Source organism: Lithobates pipiens, unplaced genomic scaffold (genome assembly GCF_037356315.1).
Source record: "Lithobates pipiens isolate NorthernLeopardFrog02 unplaced genomic scaffold, aLitPip1_a1.2 Scaffold_10, whole genome shotgun sequence".
Classification (NCBI taxonomy): Eukaryota; Metazoa; Chordata; class Amphibia; order Anura; family Ranidae; genus Lithobates; species Lithobates pipiens.
This window is the reverse complement of record NW_027507686.1, coordinates 174,589,352-174,612,145: the sequence shown is the minus strand read 5'-3', so window position 1 is coordinate 174,612,145 and position 22,794 is coordinate 174,589,352. Positions and strand designations below refer to the sequence as shown.

Here is a 22,794-nt window from a genome sequence, read left to right as displayed (position 1 = left end):
ACTAAGTACGTCAAACAGTTCGACCATGTGTACGCGGCATAAGAGTTACAGAGATTAAATGCGCTTTTGGTATCTCAAAGACAAAACCAACACTCTCACTATCAAAAACGCCTTTGGATGATTGGGATGGATGGGGATAATACAATTCTCATGTAGAAAGAACTTGTCACATCCTCAGCTCCATCTCCTAATGTTCAACATTCACATCATAAGCCGGAAGTGTTGACAAAAAGCAGATCCTTTCACAGCATCGGGGGGCACAAAGCTGTAGAAGAATCCACTTTGTATCGGAGTATATGACAAATTCTTGCTATATGAGAAGTGTATTATCCCCATCCATCCCAATCACTCCAAAGACATTCTGACAGTGAGAGTGTTGGTCTTGTCTTTGAGATACCAAAACTGCATTTGTTCTCTGTAACTCAAAATCATTATGATCTGCTAAGAGACCCTTTTTATTTGAGGAGCACCTTTCAGCACTGGAGCACTTATTTCAACAGTAGTTTACAAGCGCAGAGCACTTTATTCACGCATGCATTACTATGGACTATTCCTTTTTATGAGATTTAATATCATGCATTGTGATGATTATTGTGGATATTAATTGTATTTTAATTTTAATGTTTTCCCATTCTGATTATGTTATATTCATTACACGTGTTTTATCATATTTGTTTGATTGAATATTGAGGAATTGCATGCAATTTTGGGACAGTGCATGTTTTTCTTTCAAAGTTTTTATTAGTTACAAAAGTATACAATCAAGTAAGAAGTATAAACAATACCTCAAGATAGACATCAAAGACTGATCGACCTTCAGCGCGACAAATATTATGAACAATGAAACAAGGCCTTGACCCCAGGGGCCCCAATTCAATATAAATAAAAAGAGGGAACATAACATTAACAGTACATGCTGTATGGCTATAATAGTCCCTGGCTACACCAAGGTTAGGAGGACCAGAGGCCCTAGGGGGCCAGCCCAGCACCCCTTACGGGAACTTGCTGTGCAAGGCAAGCCCAACCCAGGCCCCCCCGCCCCCCCCCCCCCGCACCCAATATAAAACCAGAAGGGTCAGAGGGATCAGTGAGGTTATAAAACCGGATTAAGACCTACAGAGAAAAGGCCAATAGACTCTTGAGACCAGTCAAAAAAAGAAAAAAAATACCGGTATCTTCAGAATCTATCATGAGGCTAAAATGCTATGAGTCTGAAAGAAGACGAAGACAGGGGAACAGTGGGGTGAAGAGACAGTGCATGTTTTTGCACAATTATGTAGTATAAGAAAACATTTTTTTTTAATTTCACATGCCTTTCTCCTCAGTTCCATGTGGATTAAGCTACAGAGTTGAGACAAACATCAATCAGAAGTGATCAGAAGTGTTGGAGTAATTGCGCCAATAGTATTATATTTGCACTAAATATGTCAACTGCATCGAATAATCATAATTACAGTATTTATAGTGATAATGGTCATTTAACCTGTAGTTGATTTTACAGTTCAGTTTAATCCAAAATTCAAGTTTAAACGTGCACCAATCATTTGTGCATAATGTCTTGCTGTTTATAGTGACTAAAAAGATTGTGTGAGTTTTTTTCCATTGTATTAAAAGTTTAGAATAGTTTGTATAAGATGAACCTTAAAATGTAATAATAAAATACAATCTAAATAAATAAAAATTCTCACGCTTAAAAAAAAGCTGTTAACCCAACCAGAAAATTCCAAAAATAATGAATGGAATACATTTACAGAGAAATCATACAATCTCAACCTAGTATAAGTTATCATTTTTGGAGGTTAGATAATTATCTCATAGCTGTAACTATTTCCAATGCCAAACTAAGCTATTTCATGTCCTCTTTATTGTACTTGATATTTTGACTTTAATAAACAGGTAGGGCTTACAACTGAGCAAAAGATTAACTAAAAAGTTCCTTGCCTTAGACAGCACATAGTAGCAGTCACCATGGAAGGTATAGGACTTCCCATCAAAGGTGGCAATATGGGCTCCTCCTTCAATGGAGCAAGATCCAGGGCAAGCATGGTCTGTGCAGTTCCATCTTCCTGATATACAGTGGCTGTAACAGAAATACTTGTTTAATGATATTGTAAGTGAAGCCAAGCTTATATACTTCATGGAAGATATAACCTGTTGAAGGCATACATACATACATACTTGCAATTTATTCTTTAAGTTTAGGCTATCATGGATCTAAATACTGTAATCTGATGTATGTAATACCGAAATATGCATTATCAGATGAAATATGCATTCCACCGCAACAGGAAAACTGCAGCCCTTATAGGGACCCCCCCCCCCATATATTTGTTTATTGGAATGTTATTCTACCTGTAATTGAAAGTCAATGTTTTGTCCATAAAATTGAGACAGCTGGGGCCAATGCTTCTCTGATACAAAAAATCATGACAGATATAAACGTAGATTTTACAGGTACGAGAGAAAGCAAGCTCTAGGAATTCATCATCAGTTATTATGCACTATGTAATTATGTCATTTTACTAGCCCAGACTACAGATTGTTAGATCTGTAATGAGCTCCACTGCCAGGACCTCCTGTCTGCCTTGAGGCTCCAGTTGTCTATTTGAAACTCCAGACAATCATCTGGTCAGTGGCGAGTCACTGCAATGGGTTTCCACCGCAATGTGTCAATTTCAACATAAGTAGTTGAGGTCTGATATAATAGTTTTTTTTTGCTTCAAAGAAACAAACTGACTTTGTAAACCAATGAAAGGAGCCTGAAGCTCCACCTTCTGCCTCATAAAGAAAATTACAAAAATATTTTATCTATATTATATCTGCAATGAATAATGTGCTTATTTTGTATATATATTTTTATCCTGACCATAAATAAAGAAATAAATTATATACAAAACTCCTTTGCACTCCCTTTAAAAGTAAAATGCCTGAAGGGACATTCAGGGAAATAAAGTTTAAGTGGCAAATGCTGAACATTATGAAACAGAAGAGCCGATGTATAAAATGCATATTAGGAATTATTTTTCACACAGCATTTACTTACATGTCGGTTCTGGTGTGTGTAACATTATATTTTGTAATAGTGTGCAGATAATCCACCTAGCAATTAGGGCCCTTTCACATGGGAGATCCGATCAGGTCTACCTGTCAGTTTTTCAGGCGGACATGATAAGATGGACAGGCGAGTGTACTGTAAATGGAATTGTGTCCATTTACACCCGCCTACCTCAAGTCTGCTCAAAAAAACAAAAGGGGATCCATCCCCTTCTGTTTAGGCAGATCAGACTGGAGAGTAGTCTGGTGTAAATGGACAATGGAGTCCGCCTATCTGGCTACCCAAAGAGCAGAGTGGGCTCTGTCCATGTCCACTCTGCAAAAACTGAGCAGACACAGATCTGTCATCCACCTGCTCTGCTCTGATAGGCAGGGAATCTGTAAGTGGATTCCCTGCTGACCAGAACAGAGTCCACCTGTGTGAAAAGGGCCTTAGTGGATATAAAATAGTAGTAAACTTTTGTCAGGCATAATATGTAGGCATCTTTTTCTCTCATATCTATACACCATTCTAAATCCTACAGTTGTGGCAGATGCCCAGGCCATTGTGACTAGACACTTCCTGGTAGTGTTGATGTTTGTAAGTCCCTTTCCTGCCTACCACATTTTCCCATTGGCCAGGGTGATAAAGTGCCCGGGAGTTGGCTATAGTGGTGTGGACTTGGAGACCACTACAGACATGTGTATACACCTGTAGGTGCCTGCAATGTAAACCTTATGGAAGTTTTTTCTTTTAAGTAACAGATTATCTAACTTTTTTCCTGATGTTTGTCAAGAAATGCTTACCATTCATCACACTCATTCTGCATTTTCTCGCCTGGAGCATACAGTGTCCCTCTGTGTTTACAGTGACATTCACTAACAGCAATGCATCCTTTATCGGTGTAGTCATCCTGTACAGTGCCTGAAAACAAGGAAAACAAATAGTAATTTCTCCTAAGCCTTTGGCCCATCCAAATAATAATACCAATAATAATATTTAATACAAATTTCCCTTTCAAATTCCCTAATCCTCCCTACCCTGTTTCCCATACCCCTCCCCTATACTGCATAGGATCTCCTTTTTTTTCTTCTGGTGAGTCAGCGGGCATCGTAATTGACATGAATCACATGTACATCGCTGGATGATGCAATTGATGGTGGATGTGCATCACTGGACTTTTTTGAGCTTTTTTTTTTTTTTTTTTATTAATGGAAAAATCTGTGTCAAAATCTGTGTATATGTGTGGGTTTTTTATTTTTTTTGTTTTTTTTACTGTTTAACTTTTTTTCATGAATGAGTAGGGATATAATGTTCCCTTACTGATTCACTTAGGGGGGCTGTATCTGGGGGGCCCTTTATAATTAAAAGGGGCTTCCAGATTCTGAAAGGCCCCTGCCCACACACCTCACCAGGGGCTTTTGTTTTTGTTTTATGTAAATGTCATTTTGCTGTAGTGTGTTGTATACATCGCACAGATGTGACATTTCACAGGCAGTGTCGAGGCATCTCTCAGCCCAGTAATTGAATGGAATTTAGAATTTTGTAATGTTTCACTGTAGGCATTACTAAAATTACTGCTCTCTAAACAGAGTTGAATTTTCTTTTTGTTTTGCTTTGGTACATTTTTCCTTGGCAGTAGCCAGCCTAGAAAATGGCCATTATTAACTTTTAACATCCAGCTCCTATTGACTTTAATGGGGTTCAGATTCAGCACTTGAACTTTAGTCATATTCACTGAATCTGTCTCAAACTGAACCCAGCTATGTGCAGTTCAGCACTAATTAGAAGCGTTCACCTCTTTGATGAAACATGTCTTTCTTATTGTCCCAGTTGAAGAAATTTCCCAACAAAAACCTTACAGAGACTCCACTGGTTTTGGGGCAAAATAAAATAAAATGTTTCACATTTACTTTTTCTTCGTTTTTCTTTTTAGTAACAGGGGGAACCAGAAAGTTACATGTTCAAAAAACATACTAAAAGCAAGATTTCTGTCCACTGAAACATGGATATCTTGAGAGGTACGAAAGATATTTCCATATGAAACCACACATTGCATATTACATTGTTAAGAAGAGCGCAGTGCAGTGTGACCGTGTAGTTGGTATATCAGCCCCATGGTACTCACCTTCAGGACAGAAGCAGCCATCCATATAGTGCTCCTCACACAAGCTGTGTATCTCTTGGTGTGAGCAGGAGTTCTTGCAGGGGGAGGCACTCTCATGATAAATCATATTGGCAGGACATTGCTTTGCTAGAAAAAGAATAAATACATTTTTAAATTTTTACATTATCCAATCACTAATAAATATATATCACAATATTAATAAGATTTGAGAATTTCACACTGCTGGAATCTTTTTATTTTTTTTATTTTTAATAAAGGACTTATCCCAACAGTGTCTGTGTCTTTTTTAACATTTTTTTACACTTTCTTTGTGAAATGTTAGGGGTACGATGTACCCCTTACCATTTTAAACGGGGGGGGTGGGATCTGGGGGTCCCCTTGTTAAACGGGGCTTCCAGATTCCGATAAGCCCCCAGCTCGCAGACCCCCACAGCATCAACATAGGGACATGGTGCTTTGAGGGGTCACAGACCCCCAAAGCATCCTCCCAATGTTGAGGGCATGTGGCCTGGTGCGGTTGAGGAGGGGGGCACTCTCTCGTCTCCCCCTCTTTTCCTGTGGCCTGCCAGGTTGCATGCTCGGATAAAGGGTCTGAATTTTTGGGGGGGACTCCACGCCATTTTTTTTACATTTGGCGTGAAGTTTTCCTTAATATCCATATCAGACCTGAAGGGCCTGGTAATTGAATTTAGGGGGAACCCCACACATTTTTTTTTTTTTTTATCAATGACTTTCAATGACTGTTCTCTGTATTACGGGGAGCTGACAATTCATTATAGCTGCGAGTGCTTTTAAATGCCTTTTTTTCCTGCAGAAATGACACTTTGTGCAGGGATAGTTCTAAGCAAGGGAAACATGCGCCCCTTTACAGGCATTCTATAGACACCCCCAGGTACAAAATTTAAAGGAATATTACACTTTTATTGTTTCACTTTAAGCATTATTAAAATCACTGCTCCTGAAAAAACATCAGTTTTTAAAAGTTTTTTTTTTTGCATTGATACATGTCCCCTGGGGCAGGACCCGGATCCACAAACCCTTTATTGGACAATAACTTGCATATTTGCCTTTAAAATTAGCAATTTTGATTTCAAACATTCGAGTCCCATAGACTTTAATGGGGTTCTAAAGTTCACGCAAATTTTAGGTCTGTTCGCAAGTTTTGGTGCGAACCAAACTGGGGGATGTTCAGCTCATCCCTACTCCTAATCCATAATCTAAAATTGTAACAATAGTCCTCCTTATGGTATTCAAAATTAAAGTGTAAATTGAGGTGAAGCAAAGTGAACCCAGGCCTAATGTACTATAATGTAAAGTGAGGTGAAGTGAAATGTAGCGGGGCCTAAATTTCTGAAGTGTAAAGTGAGCTGAAGTAAAGTGAATCTAGGCCTAAATTACCAAAATGTAAAGTGAGGTGAACTAAAGTAAACATGGGCCTACTATGGTGAATTGAACCTAGCGTGTACTTCACAGACATCCCAACCTGCAAAAACGAATTTCAGGGAGGTGGCACGTGGTGCTCCCCCCTCGGTGGACTCACTGATTTTACAGCCCCTTGTCTCCACCAATTGAAGTTTTCACCTGCTGCAGCTCACACACACATCTATCTATCACCATGTTATGTGTGTGTCTGTGCGCATCGGGGTTGGGATTGCTAGCATGGGCACAGCAGGGAATGAGGGATCAGTAATTTTACAAGGGGTCTCCAGTATCCTGGGGGTCTTGTGCTGTCCACTCTGCATCCTCCTGTGAGATATTGAGTGACATTGCAGAATCGGCACAGACAGGAGAGGTTTTGCTTACATTCACTATAAAGATTTTTGTCCCATTCACACAAGCACACTCATTTGTTGCTTGCCTGCTGGTTTGTGCTAGGACAATGGAATGCATTGTTAAAAGCATCATATTGTTTAGTTATTTTAAGATGTAGTCAAAATTAATGAAAGACAAGTTATTCAAATGTATATGATGAGGTGATGTATGTTGTATGTGTGCTGCAATATAAACGCAGACATGCTGCTATTTTTAAACAACACACACCAACACTCTGAAAATTCACCTAAAAGTCCTTCTTCCTAAATGTAATAAGAAATTACATACACAGTTGCTAAATACAGTAAGAGATGAATGCATTAACATTTTCTGGAAAATGTTTAGACACCATGATTGTTTTCTAATATCTTTCCAATAGTGCTCTTGCTGATGTCTGCACAAAACACATTTACTTTGCAGTGGGAAAGTAACAACATACAGCAACTGTGGTGGCTCACCATCTGGTAGTATGTCACCCTGTTCTGATAGAACAAGTGTACCTGGGATAACACAATGATAGAGCTCATACCCTCTCCCATCATTTGAGGGAGTGTTGCTTTACATCTGCCAGCCGTTCTCCACATGGAAAGCCGAGCTGCAGGGGGCTGGGCCAGTGTAATTGATGGATGGAACCCTCGGGCAATCAAGGTGTACAGTTCTCTCCTCACACTCCCTCCACCTGAGGCTGTCACTGAATGGGTGGAAGTTCGGGGAATATACTCTATCATGTGAACGCAGCACAGTGGTGTAGTGGTTAGCACTCTCACCTAGCAGTAAGAAGGTCACTGGTTCAAATCCCAACCACGACACTACCTGCCTGGAGTTTGCATGTTCTCCCTGTGCCTGCGTGGGTTTCCTCCCACAATCCAAAGACATGCAGGTAGGTTTATTGGTTTCTGTCCAAAATTGGCCCTAGTATATGAGTGGGGACCTTGGACTGGGGGCTCCTTGATTGTAGGGACCGATGTGAGTGTGTAATGTGCAGGGATAGGGACAATTGTAGACACTCACTCAGGTTGAACTGGATGGACTGGTGTCTTTATTCAACCTAACTAACTATGAAACTATGAAACGCTGTAGAAAAGCTTAAGCCAGGGTGCTGTGTGTTTTTTACACTGTCTGGGACTTATTCAAGTTTGCTCCCCTCTCCTGCATGGTAACACTTCGCCCAGCTCTGGCCATTCCCATGCGTTTTTGCAAGACTTCTTGTCTGAGCTGACAGCCGGGATATTGCAGGACACTTGCGGGAGTCAGGGAGCTGCAGCCGAAATGCGGGAGACTCTGGCAATTTGCGGGAGACTTGAGATGTCTGACTTAATTTCAAACAACTAAACCTACAAAATCTTAATTTTTTAGATTCTCCTATATAGGATTGTATATGTAAAGTGAACACAACTTTATTATATTGCATTTTACATGTTTCAGTTTATCAGGGACTAATTCAGTTCATTTCACCTCAGTTCAGCTCACTTCAAAGTTTAGTAAACCAATCCTAGTGAACTTCAGATAGAACTTTTGCTGCCAGAGCATTACCCATTTTTAACCCAAAGCATGTTGTCATTTCACTTGGCTTAGTATGTTGTGTAAAATAGGCTCATATAAGAAGATTGTATTTTTGCTTATGATGATTGACTATTTGTATTTGTTTCCTATAGACAGGGGCCTACAGTGCCTAACAGAAAATCTGTCCCTGTCCCCATTAAGTTAGAGTGGTGGAAAAGTCGACCCCCCCATCTCCTTCCTCCTGTCTATCCTGCATACATTTATTGAAAAATGTGTTCTTACCTGTTTTCAATCCAGTCCAGTCATAATTCAGAAGCTTTGGCTCCCTTTTGGAAGGGAGTGTTCAACAATGGCTATGAATTCCAGGAGCCATGATGTCACCCATAGGCTCCCATGGCCCAGCCACCGTCTTCGCCCCCTCATCTCCCCTCCAGCTGTCACTCACTGACATAGGGGAGCCAGAGCTGCTGTATTATATGACCAGACCAGACTGGATTAAAAATAGGTAACAACACAGATCTTTTCTATACAACTTATGCAGGATAGGTGCGGGGGGGGGGTGTTTTTAAGAATATTTAGCCTTTTTTTCCAATTTAGGCTGAACAGCTCTAAAGAGTTATGAGCAAGTCTGCATGATTCTAGGGAACTGAGCAGACACATGATTGTTGCAGGTAGTCCGTTTTTATTTATTATCTGGTCTTCCACTTAAATAAAGAAGTTAACTTGTATATTTGGTTTCTGGAACAGCACTACATTTTATTATAATATCCTGTGCCCATCCGCACACTGCCGCGGCATTGAGTACTCACTCGTAGTTTCAAAAAAGACTTTAGGTTAGTTTCCTACCCCTGGGAGAACCACCCCTAACATGTTTCAACCAGCAGGGGGTAAATCATTGCGTCCTACTGGGCTAAACATGTTACATAGTTACATAGTATGTGAGGTTGAAAAAAGACACAAGCCCATAAAGTCCAACCTATGTGTGTGATTATATGTCAGCATTACATTGTATATCCCTGTATGTTGTGGTCATGCAGGTGCTTATCTAATATTTTTTTTAAACTATTGATACTCCCCGCTGAGACCACTGCCTGTGGAAGGGAATTCCACAGCTTTGCCACTCTTATGCCCTGTACACACGATGACACATTGATCGGACATTCTGACAGCAAAATCCATGAATTTTTTCCGATGGATGTTGGCTCAAACTTGTCTTGCATACACGCGGCCACTAGGGATGAGCTTTGTTCTGGAGACGAACGCATGTTCAACTCGAACACCGGTTGTTCGCCCGTTCGGCAAAGCCAGAACTCTGTGGGCCGTCTGCGCCAAATTCACGTGGCGCTCACGGCTCACAATGCACTGCGCCATCGCAGTGCATTGCTGGCTCATGATTGGCGAAGCATGTACTGTGACCCCGCCTGCTTGGCCAATCACAGCGCCGGCAGCGAGGAGAGCCATGATTGGCCACAGGCAGGATGCCTGTGGCCAATTATAGCTTAGGCTGTGTAGTAGACACCCCACACTATATAAGGCTGCCAGCGCGGCGGCCTTGTGTAGTGTTCCGGCGTCTGCAGGAGTTAGTGGATGTTGTCTGTGGGCCTTCATGGCACAATACATCTGTATTTACCCTTCATTGCTGTTCTGAGAGTTCTCTAATTGAGCTATCTGCCATCTGCAGGAGTTAGTGGGCGACTGGGTGTTGTCTGTGTGCCTACATCGCAGAATACACCTGTATCTACCCATTGTTGCTGTTCTCTAATTGAGCCACCTGCCATCTGCAGGAGGTAGTGGGCGACTGGGTGTTGTCTGTGTGCCTGCATCGCAGAATACACCTGTATCTACCCATTGTTGCTGTTCTCTAATTGAGCCATCTGCCATCTGCAGGAGTTAGTGGGCGACTGGGTGTTGTCTGTGTGCCTGCACCGCAGAATACACCTGTATCTACCCTTTGTTGCAGTTCTGTAACTGGGCTATCTGCCATCTGCAGGAGTTAGTGGGTGACTGGGTGTTGTCTGTGTGCCTGCCCCGCAGAATACACCTGTATCTACCCTTCATTGCTGTTCTCTAATTGAGCCATCTGCCATCTGCAGGAGTTAGTTTGTGTTATGTGCCTCCAGCGCAGTATACACCTGTAGCTACCTATATTGCTCTTCTCTAATTGAGCCATCTGCAGGAGTTAGTGGGTGTTGTGTGCCTCCAGCACAGCACAGCACAGCACAGCACAGTATACACCTATATCTACCCTTTATTGCTGGTGTTCTATAATAAAGGCATCTGCAGGAGTTAGTGGGTGTTGTGTGCCTCCAGCACAGCACAATATACACCTGTATCTGCCCTTTATTGCTGGTGTTCTATAATAAAGGCATCTGCAGGATTTAGTGGGTGTTTTGTGTCTCCATCACAATATACACTACCCAATTGCTGGCTTTCCCATCTCCCTGTAGGCCATTACCATGTCTGGAAGGCCAACAAGGAGAGGCAGACAGGCACGAGCCAATAAAAGAGGGCAAGCAGGCTCTGTGTCTAGAGACAACAGTGCTGGTCATGGATGCGGTGCATCGTCATCAGCACGTGGCCATGGGACAGAGAGAGGGGATGCTCAAGAAGGACAGCAATCTAGCAGTCACAAGCTGCAGCAAACTGCCAGGTTTGCTCCAGTGATGAAGAGGTAGGGGATGATGAGGGCACTGACTCCAAGTGGGTGCCTGGTATGAGAGAGGAGGAGGAGGAGGCACATCTCCAACTAGGCAGGATGCCCTCCGGGGGACAGCTTAGGGGCAGCACACCGACTGAATCACACCGCAGAGCTCCGCCTGTGCAGGGCGCTGCCTCTGCGTGTTATTCTAAAAGTTCTTTGGTGTGGGTCTTTTTTGAGAAGAGCACATCAGATCGCACTGCTGCTATTTGCAACATGTGATCAAGCGTATCCCACATGGCCAAAACATCAGCCGCTTGGGCACCACATGCTTGACTAGACATATGTTGACATGCCATGCAGCTCGTTGGCAAGCTTACTTCAAAGACCCACACCAAAGAACAAAGCGGACCTCTCCTTGCTCCTCATCAGCTGGGATCTCCAACCCCACTAGACCTTCAGTCCTCTCTGAAACCTGTGCTGAGAGGAATGAAGGTGTAGAATTAGGTGTGTCACAGCCAAGTGCTTGCGGGCATTCTGCTAGCAGTACACCCATGTCTGATTGTAGCAGGCAAATTTCCCTGCCCCAGCTGCTGGACCGTAGAAACAAGTTCACTCCCAGCCATCCACATGCCCAGCGGCTGAATGCTAGTTTGGTTAAATTGCTAGCACTTCAACTGCTACCTTTTCAGTTGGTAGACTCGGCCCCCTTCTGTGAGTTTGTGCAATGTGTGGTTCCTCAGTGGCAGGTCCCCAAACACCACTTTTTCTCTTGGAAGGCAATGCCCTTGCCTCGCTGGACAGGGAGGTCAGTGGTAAGGTGCGTATTACCACTGACTCATGCTCCAGCAGGCATGGACAGGGATGTTACCTGTCTTTCACGGCCCATTGGGTCACTCTTCTGGCAGCTGGGAAGGATGCAGGACAAGGTGCAGTAGTGTTGGAGGTTGTTCAGCCACCATGCCTCCAAAATGCTACTACTGGTTGTGACACACCTCTCTCCTCCACCCCCTCCTCTTCTTCTTCCTCCATGGCCTCTTCCAGTTCTCTGTCCTTGGAACCAGCGGTGCTCCGTAGGCATTTAAGGGGCTACGCAAGTACGCAGGCAAAACAATGCCATGCTTGCGCTGGTTTGTTTGGGGGACAGGAGCCACACTGGGGCAGATATTTTGTCAGCTCTGCAGGGGCAGGCCGAGAGGTGTTCGACGCCACACCAGCTTAAGCCAGGATTGGTGGTTTGCTACAATGGCATCAACCTCCTGTCCACCCTCCGACAGGGACAACAGACCCATGTGCCCTGTGTGGCTCACGTCCTTAACCTGCTGGTGCAGCGGTTCTTGGGCAGTTACCCGGGCTTACAGGATGTCCTGAAGCAGGCCAGGAAAGTCTGTGTGCATTTCTGCAGATCATTTAATGCCTGTGCATTGAACCTGCCCAAGAACCGCCTTATATGTGACATGCCCACCAGGTGGAACTCAACGTTGGCCATGCTGCAGTGGCTGCACATGCAGCAGAGGGCCATCAATGAGTACCTGTGCGACTATGGCACCAGGACAGGGTCAGGGGAGCTCGTTTTTTTCTCAGCACACCAGTGGGGCATGATCAGAGATGCATGCACTGTCCTGTTACCGTTTGAGGAGGCCAAAAGGATGGTGAGCAGTGACAGTGCATGCATCAGTGACACTGTACCTCTTGCCCACCTGTTGGAGCATACGCTGCATGGAATAATGGATAGGGCACTTGAGGCAGAACAGAGGCATGAAGAGGAGGACTTCCTTGCCTCTTAAGGCCCCCTTTATCCAGACAGTTTTCCTGCTGTCCCACCCATCACACAGGAAGAGGAGGAGGAGGAGGAGGAGGAGGAGGATGATTGTGTCAGCATGGAGGTGAAGCCTGGCACTCAGCATCAGCAGCAGCAGCAGCAGCAGCAGCAGTCTTGTAGGGATGATTTACAGTCCCAAGAAACCCGTGGACTTGTACGTGTCTGGGAGGAGGTAGCTGCGGATCATGTTGTCCTTAGTGACCCAGAGGACTCCGGACCGAATGCCTCAGCTAACCTACGCTGCATGGCCTCCCTGATCCTGCAAAGCCTGCAGAAGCATCCTCGTATTCTTCGGATCAATGAGAGGGACCATTACTGGCTGGCCACTCTCCTTGATCCATGGTACAAGGGTACCTTGCGGATCTTATCTTGCCGTAGCAGAGGGAGCAGAGGATGAGACATCTCTGGGAGGCCTTGCAGAAAGGTCTGTGCAACGCGTTCCCAGAGACTGGGAGGTTACAATATCCTGGTCCTGGAAAATGTGTTGCTGAGGCATCGGTCAGAAGGAGTGGTGGAGAAGGTGGCTGTCTGACCGAAGCGTTGAGACAATTTTTTAGTCCGCAGCCGCAAAGTATGATCGGTTCCAGCAACCATCGCCAGCGTCTTATTTACATGGTGCAGATAATACCTAGGGCCAAGGTCAGACTTGGACACCTTTCCCACCGAAAATCCTCTGGCTTACTGGGTCTTGAGGATGGATCACTGGCCAGAGCTTGCACAGTATGAAATTGAGCTACTGGCCTGTCCTGCATCCAGCGTTCTTTCGGAACGCACCTTCAGTGCTGCTGGTGGCTTTGTAACCGATCACAGTGTGCGCCTGTCCACCGACTCAGTTGATTGACTGACCTTCATAAAGATGAATCAGTCTTGGATCACCACCAACTACCAAGCACCTGAAGCTGATGTAACCGAATAATTTTTTTTGAAATATCACATCCCTTCAAGACTGCCTATGCTGATGCTGAGTGACTATCCTGTTATGTTGACTGTCTATCCTCTTCCTCCTCCGCTGATAACTTGGAAGAATATTTTTGGTTCTGGGTGATGCCACCAGCCCAATTTTTCAGCCCCTGTTTAACAGGGGCGTGTAATTACATTTTTTGATGCAATGCTTTGCAGCAAGGCTCATTCCTGCACTCCAACTAGAGTATATGGTAGAGGTTGCAGTGTATAGACCCAATTTTTCACCCCCTGTGTAACAGGGGCATGTAATACAATTTTTGATGCAATGCTTTGCAGCAGGGCTCATTCCTGCACTCCAACTAGAGTATCTGGGAGAGGTTGCAGTGTTGTGGCACCAGCAAGCAGTGCCTAAGGCCCAATTTTTCAGTCCCTGTTTAACAGGGGCCTTTAATTACAATTCTTGATATAATATTTCACAGCAGGGCCCGTTCCTGCGCCCACCAAGAGTAACTGTGAGGACTTACAGTGTTGTGGCACCAGCACCACTACCACCACCACCACAACCACCAAAGGCCCCATTTTTCTACCACTGTTCAACAATGGCATGTAATTACAATTCTTGATATAATTGTTCACAGCAGGGCTCTCCAGCGCCTACCAAGAGTCACTTTGAGGGCTTACAGTGTTGTAGCAACACCAACACCTTAGGCACAAATTTCTGCAGAGCATATAGGGCAGGCCTTTCCTTTTTTGCAGGGACTTTTCTAAACACGGGAAACACGTGCCCCTTCACAGGCATACTATAGACACCCCCCAGGCTTGATATTTAAAGGAATATTTCACTTTTTTTTCACTTTAATCGTCATTAAAGCAAACGTTTTTAAACACATTTTAGGCATTCACCCATGTCCCCTGGGACAGGAGCCAGGTCCCCATACCCTTTTTAGGACAATATCTTGCATATTAGCCATTAAAATTAGCACTTTTTTATTTTGAACGTTCGAGTCCCATAGACTTCATTGGGGTTCTAAAGTTCGCATGAATTTTTGGTCCGTTCGAAAGATCTGGTGCGAACTGAACCGGAGGGTGTCCGGCTCATTCCTAGCGGTCACACAAATCTGTACCAGAGTTTTGTGTAGTGTGTTGCAGAGGCGGAGAGAAATAGACAGAGAGGCAGCGTGTTGTGGAAAATTTTATGAAGATGTATTGGATGTATTTTAATATGTATTGTCATAAGTCTCCCTGTGTTCGTTCTCCCCTAGCCCGCTCTAAAGAGCTGACTGGGGCAGATTGACGCCGGTTGAGATCCGTTAGGTAGTGGAAAACTTCCTCGGATTGAATGGCTAAATTGCTAGCACTTCAACTGCTGCCTTTTCAGCTGGTAGACTCTGCCCCCTTCCGTTAGTTTGTGGAATGTGCAGTTCCTCAGTGGCAGGTTCCCAAACGCCACTTTTTCTCATGGAAGGCAATTCCGGCTCTCTACCGGCATGTGGAAGTCAATGTCCATGCCTCGCTGGACAGGGTGGTCAGCGGTAAGGTGCATATTATCGCTGACTCATGGTCCAGCAGGCATGGACAGGGACGTTACCTATCTTTTTTCGTTATCGTTTTAACAAACAATAATGAATGTGCAGGATCCGAAAACTGAAAGATCCGACAGAAACAAATGCTTTATTTCCATTTTCGTTGTGACAACAGTTCGATATAGATAGGAGATTCAACATGACACTGACAATTGCAATCTGTGTCCATTGAACCTGTGGTCGAATGTGCCTAACCTTAGCTCTATTAGTCCACGATTATTCGACATAGAGAGAAAAGATTTGACATTATAGAGACAATAGCAAAAAAGGTTGAATGTGCCTCACCTAACTCTATTAGTCCAAGATTCGACATGAAGATTCGACATGATGGTTCCATGAAGCAGTCACCACGAGTGGACATTTATGGTCAAATGCTCTGCCCAAGTGCCCATAGGCTATAGAAGAATTCTAATGTTGGTTGACTAGTAATAATAATTAATAAATATAATGAATACTAGTGTCATACAACATTATAATTCTACTATAGCTTGTAGGCGGAACATTCGACCAGAAATGTACGATTGCGGCGTCGTACAGTTTAGCTGCTCCGTCGAATCTTCTTAGAACATTTGACAGACACCATGAGCCTTCAATGACAGATTCAACCTTAATTATTTCAGATTTTCGGACAAATTCATTTTTTAATGAAACAAAATAAATAAAAACGAATTTCGGGAGTAACTAAATTTATTTTTCGGACGAAAACGAAATTCTGAAACAAAATATTTCAGTGTGCACATGTCTAGATGTCCTTCCTCATCCTTTATGGGGCCAATATGGTCTATTCTCCCTTTTTTACTGTTTACATACTTAAATAATTTTTTGGGATTTGTTTTGCTCTCCTCCGCTATGTGTCTTTTGTGCCCTAATTGAACCTTTATATTTCTTGTTGCATTCTTTATTAAGTTTGAATGCTGAGGATGATCCCTCAACCTTGTATTTTTTGAAGGCCTTCTCCTTTGCTTTTATATGCATTTTTATATTGGAGTTAAGCCATCCAGGACTTTAGTTTGCTCTTCAATGCGATGCATTAGCTAATACCCTTATTTAATATGCTCTTAAAGCAAACCTATCTCTCCCTTGTGTTTTTTGTTCCTAAGATTTTATCCCAATTCATGCCTTCTAGCATGACTTGTAGTTTAGGGAAGTTGGCTCTTTTGAAATTCAGTGTCTTTGTATTCCCCTTATGTTTCATATTTGTGTGATTTATACTGAAGCCAATTGATCTGTGATCACTGCTCCCTAAATTGCCCCTTATTTATACATCTGTGATCAGGTCTGTATTGTTGGTAATCAGTAGATCCAGTAATGCTTTATTTCTAGTTGGTGTGTCTACCATCTGAACCATGAAATTGCCATGCCAGACATTTAGGAACTGGCAAGCCTTAGATGAATGCGTGGTTCCCTCCGCCCAGTCTATATCTTTGTTAATTAAAATCCATGATTTTGATAACACTTTCCATCCTTGCTGCTAATCCAACTTGTGATAGGAGATCTGTCTCCCCCTCCTCCCTCAGGTTAGGGGGCCTATAGAATACTTCCAGTATTATTTTACCTGTAGCTTCATCCCTTTGGAGCTCTACCCATAAGGATTCCACCTCCTCCTCCCTAGCTCCTTTAGTGATGTCATCTCTCACATTCCCTAATACATTATTCTTGATATATAGGCATACACCTCCCCTTTTTTACCCTCTTTATATCTGTGATAAAGGGTATACCCTTGAATGGTTGCCAGCCAATCATGAGAGCTGTTGAACCAGATCTCTGAAATTCCTACAAAATCCAAATCCTCTTTGTACAACAGTATCTCTAGTTCACCCATCTCTTCTGCCAGGTTCCTGCCATTGGTGAACATGCCACAAAGTTTAGACCAGTCACATACTATCCTCTTATTGGGTGTTCCCAGATTGCAACTAGTTGTTACTATACATACCTTGGGTTTATGTGCTTTAGTCAACCTACCACTAATGGCTCAAATACTACCCTCTGGAATATGTTCCACACTGACCATCTCTACCTCTGGGCCCTCTCCCCCGTCGCCTAGTTTAAAAACCCCTCTAATGTTAGAGGGGGTTCACTCATGGGTAGGAGACCAAGCTAAAGTCATTTTTTTAAAACAGAAGCTTATAATATGCCTTGACAGTGTGTGGACAGGTGCCATGTTGTTACAGCCCTCAATGTGTCTGATGAGCTAGTATTAAACCTGACCAGCACCCACAAACACTGTGAAAAGTCAGCTGGGATAACACATATGGGCATTTAAACAGTATCTATTTTATTTGGTTTCTGATCCTGTAATATTAGTCATCACAATTTTTCTTTCCTCATTTAAACAAACTCAAGGTTTTGTGAGTGCTGGGATGAATAAAAAGACTTAGGGCCGGTTCACACAGCGGGCGATGCGAGGCGACACAACTCGCCTCGCCTCGCTCCCGCAAGTCGCCCCCGTTCTGTACAATGGAACCGTTCTGAGAGGAGCGACTCGAGTCGCTCCGACGCAGAAAAAAGGTTCCTGTACTACTTTCGGGCGACCTCGGGGCGACTTGCATTGACTTCTATACAGAAGTCATTTGCAAGTCGCCGCCGAGGCCGCTGCAGGTCGCGGCGAGGCAAGTCGGAGTCGCCTCGCCTCGCCTGCAGTGTGAACCGGCCCTTACCCTGAAACAACACATTAGAGAATTGTAAAGGTTGCAATTTATTCTTAGGACCAAAAGAACTACAGTAGATGAGTCGAATAACAAACTACTGCAACCTGTTAAATTATAATGCCAAAACCTGCTACCACAATGGAAATCAGCTTCCTCATGCAATGCTGCAGTGGCAACTCTTGTTTCGCAGACTTTGCCTGGTCATAACATACAAAATTCACAACAAAATCAGGTCCAAGGTGCTCACTGCTCAATCAGAGCTTAGAATCAACAGCAAAGATATTGATGCGTTTCACACTAAATGCATGAAAAACATTTGCTGTTGATACTCAGCAGTTAAAAGCCTGTGTGGAAAGTATACTTACGACAGAATCTGTCAGTCCTCCAGGTTTCTGGGCGACCTCCAGCATGTGAACACTGCCTGGAATATTCACTGATTGTACTACATAGGCAGAATGAATCCTGGGATTGGCTACAGGAGCACATGTCCAGCACGCAGGCATTAATGTAAGCTTCCACATTGAGTAGATCTTGACAGCTGAAAAATGCAGCATGTCCCAGGTGTTTTTCACACACCGAGCGCTACAAAAAAAGCACAATGTTGAAATAAATGCAGCTGATTGATGACAGGTGAAGGTGTTTTACATAATCAACCCATCAGATTTTCTGAGAGAGCATTAACTGAGACATGACTGATCGCTATGGGCAAAACTTACATTTTTCTTACTGCCTGAGCCATAATGGCTTTATTCCTCCTCAGGATTTACTTCAGAATATGTATTTATTATAATAATGACTAGAAGGGGAGAAATGGAAATAATTTTCTGCTATATATGAGCTAACCGAATTTAGTATGGAATGGAAGATATACTTTGTGAAAATAAGGCTGACACACAAACAATGAGAGATAGACACACTTAAGTGTGTGATGATAAAGTATGCTTTGAACTAGTTTTGAGTTCAACTCCGGTCTGGAAAAATAAGAACCCTTGTAGTGGGGCTTCCACACTGCAATGGTACAGTGCTCTGGGCTGTGAGTGGTCCTTTAGCATCATCACATTCAATGCACGGCTTGTAAACCTTGCATTGTATGTGGATGAGGCAGGAGTGTGGCTTAGACCAGGAGTACCTTAAACCCCATACACACTATCAGTTTTTCTACTGAGTTTTTCCTTCAGATTTACCAAAAACTGATAGTGTGTATGGGGCTTTGCAGGACAGTTCACACCACTGAAGGGACCTTGCTGTAGAAAAGAATATGTTAAGTATCACACCACATTCATTTGCCCCTAGCCAAAGGACACATTTAACCCTTGTAGTGTGGGGTGGGGGGCATTGCAAGGGTAGTTTTTTTGTGTGCAGAATTTTTCTTTAACATGAACGTGTGCTATATACATACTGGACAAAGAAGCTAGATTGTTTTTATATCAGTTTTGCTCCATTAATCTGTTGGGATCATCATACATTTGTGATATGGGGGCTCATGTGACTTTTTCCACTTCTTGCAGCATGATAGAGTTTGCAGCTTTTTGTGAGCTCCAACTAAAGGGATGTAGATCTTATACAGGATCGTAGCTCCTTGTTCTTGGAAGCTGATATAGTAATAGGGGAGCAAAGGAAAGGTAAGTGTGTGCTTCTGGGACGGGGGGCCTTAAAGTGAACATGTTGCTTTCCCCTATTTGGCAAAGGCCAGGTTTCTTTTAGAGGGACAATGTCATTTTACTAATTCAACCAGACTCCCCAAGAAAGATTTAGTCACCTATCTATGCTACATTTCCTCCTCTTCACACAATCCCAGCGCTCACCGCTCACTCCATTGCTCAAACACACCAGGGCTTACAGGTAAGGGGCAGTATGTGACCACTACTATGTGACAGTGCTCAGACACAGTTGGCCAATGGCCAGACCAAATGCTGTCATGGAGGGGTTGAGGCAGTGACATCCTTCATCCATGTAAGTTCAGACACCATCCACCAACAGAACTTAACCAAGGTCAAATTTTGCAGCAGGGAAGTTGCAAGGGGACACAGATCTATGAATAAACCTTGCTGATATATTCCATTAATTAAGTCCAAATATAAATTCCAGGTCTGTTCTGGGTAAAAAATTGACACGTGGTAAAGGAACCTTTCCCACCCTTATAAGGCAGTGCTCATCATAACAATTGACCACATATACATCCTGTGCTGCACTGTGGGAGCAATGCTCACTAATATCCAGACATACTGGGTATGGCATAGGGCCATAGGTCAGGCAATTGGGGCTCCAAGGAAAGTGTAGGAGGTAACTGTCAGCAGCCAAAGGAGCAGTATATTCAGTAAATCTATTTATTTGCCCCAAATGACCAAAGTACAGATTCACTTTACAATAAAAGTATTGAAAATATGAAAAATTGTAATTAATATTAAGGCAGAACTAGAAAGAAAGAAACATGCTGAGAGCTTCTGAGACAACTTAAGTCATAAACAAAAAAAAACGTAATACATTTCAAAATCCACAGGACATTGTTAAACTTTACTATTTAAATGTACATATGTAAATATCCCCATTTAATTTCCAGAGTATGGAACCTGCACTGCAAAAAATATTGACATGATACTGTTACTTACATATTGGGAACAATGGGATGTGTCCATTTGCTGAGTATCATCTACATCGGTACAGACAACACTAGGGTCATGAATTTTCTGCATGTTTCCAAAGTATACAGGACTGTAATACATGTCTGTGGACAATAAAAAAAATCACCAAATGTTTACCAATGCACACCTTAAGCTGATCTCATTACAACAAATACGTATTTGATGCAAACATCTACAGTAAAATGAAAGCACTTAAAGCCTACCTCCAACCATATGCTATTTAAGCTTTAGATAAAATGGAAAACAGTTTATATTTCTATTAAGCTTTTATTTCTGCCTTTGACTTTTGGGGATTTTCCCTCACTTCCTGTTTGTGTTCCTCCCATACAAGAAATAAGGGATGCAGGTGTCACCAGGAGAGGAAGACACAGAGAGCAAGAAAATCATTGTCAGAGGTTCTAAGCCTTCCACACTCTAAAAGTGTGTTTTTTACTGTGTCCCTGTTGGAGAGATTTCCTGATGGCTTGACATAAAGAGAGTAAAGATCTCTCCCTTACTGACACAGATAACCCATAAAAGACAGAGACCCTGCTCTGTTTAAAACTAAATTCAATGTTTTAGCTTGAGATGTACTTAAACTATGCAAGAAGGGGCTCTACTGCAAGAAGATAATGAATTGCACCAGAACCTGCAAACAGACCTAAAATTTGCGTGAACTTTAGAATCCTATTAAAGTCTATGGGACTCGAACGTTCAAAATAAAAAGTGCTAATTTTAAAGGCTAATATGCAAGTTATTGTCCTAAAAAGGGTTTTGGGACCCGGCTCCTGCCCCAGGGGACATGTATAAATGAAAAAAAAATGTTTAAAAATGGCAGTTTTTTCAGGAGCAGTGATTTTAATAATGCTTAAAGTGAAACAATAAAAGTGTAATATTCCTTTAAATTTCGAACCTGGGGGGTGTGTATAGTATGCCTGTAAAGGGGCGCATGTTTCCCGTGCTTAGAACTATCCCTGCGCAAAGTGTAATTTCTGCACCCAACAGCATTTTTGTTTCGGAAAACATGCACCCCTTTACAGGCATACTATACACACCCCCAGGTACGAGATTTAAAGGAATATTACACCTTTATTGTTTCCCTTTAAGCATTATTAAAATCACTGCTCCCAAAAAAACTGTTGTTTTTAAAACTTTTTTTGCATTGATACATGTCCCTGGTGCAGGACCCAGGTCCCCAATAACTTGCATATAAGCCTATAAAATTAGCACTTTAGATTTCTCCCATAGACTTTTACAGGGTGTTCCGCGGCTTTTCGAATTTGCCACAAACACCCCAAATTGTTCGCTGTTCGGTGAACGGGTGAACAAGCAATGTTCGAGTGGAACATGAGTTTGGCTCGAACTCGAAGCTCATCCCTAGTCCCCAATTGTTCTCATCCACTTCACAATTCCCTGACCCCCTAGAAGCCCTCTCTACATTAGTTTGTGATTACGGAAGAAGGATCAGGGTTCTCAGTAATAAAGTCAGCCAAGAGGGTGACAAACTGCCTGACTCCATCTGTACAGCCATCTGGACAATAGGAGGAGCTGTGACCCTACCCCCAATATTAGCACATTCTCTCACAGCCAACTAAACCCCTAGCTCCATCATAGCATATCCCTCTGTACCTACTCAATAATTTAAGTGCTTTCCTCGGTGAACACCTAACTCCCCACCCTCATTGCAACACATCCCTCAACAGCCTCCTCACATCTCTTAACACTCCCATCACAGTGCATACCTTTAAACTTACCTCATCACACAACCCATCTCTCTGCACCTACTTCAACCCACTATCGTAGCACATCCTTCCACAGCCATTTTATCCCCTAGCCCTCCTGTTATAGAGTATCCCTCCATGACAACCTCACCCCAGCATCTCTCCATAGCCACTTCCTCAATCTCCCTGTCCTTGTGCATGACCCAGAGCCACCTCACTCCTTTCATCATTGCAGATCCCTCCACAGTTACCTCACCTTCCTGCAATCACAAGGTGGATTGGCCACCATGACTTTGGGCACTCTACTGCAGGGCACCACTCCACCCCATGGTCACAGTGCCCCTCACACCACTCGCCCCCCTCTCTGACTGTCCACCACTC

General features: G+C 43.1%; 1 protein-coding gene across 1 annotated transcript in view; it reads right to left on the bottom strand.

Moving 5' to 3' along the window:
• The window catches only part of LOC143925921 (mucin-2-like), a 230,350-nt gene that overhangs the window by 184,589 nt on the left and 22,967 nt on the right, over positions 1-22,794 (bottom strand). The window contains exons 5-9 of the mRNA XM_077450216.1: positions 20,681-20,796; positions 18,437-18,653; positions 5,163-5,288; positions 3,841-3,958; positions 1,942-2,080 (exon numbers count right to left, since the gene is read on the bottom strand). Coding sequence (XP_077306342.1) covers positions 1,942-2,080; positions 3,841-3,958; positions 5,163-5,288; positions 18,437-18,653; positions 20,681-20,796 — 716 coding nt within the window. The remainder of the gene's footprint in view (positions 1-1,941; positions 2,081-3,840; positions 3,959-5,162; positions 5,289-18,436; positions 18,654-20,680; positions 20,797-22,794) is intronic.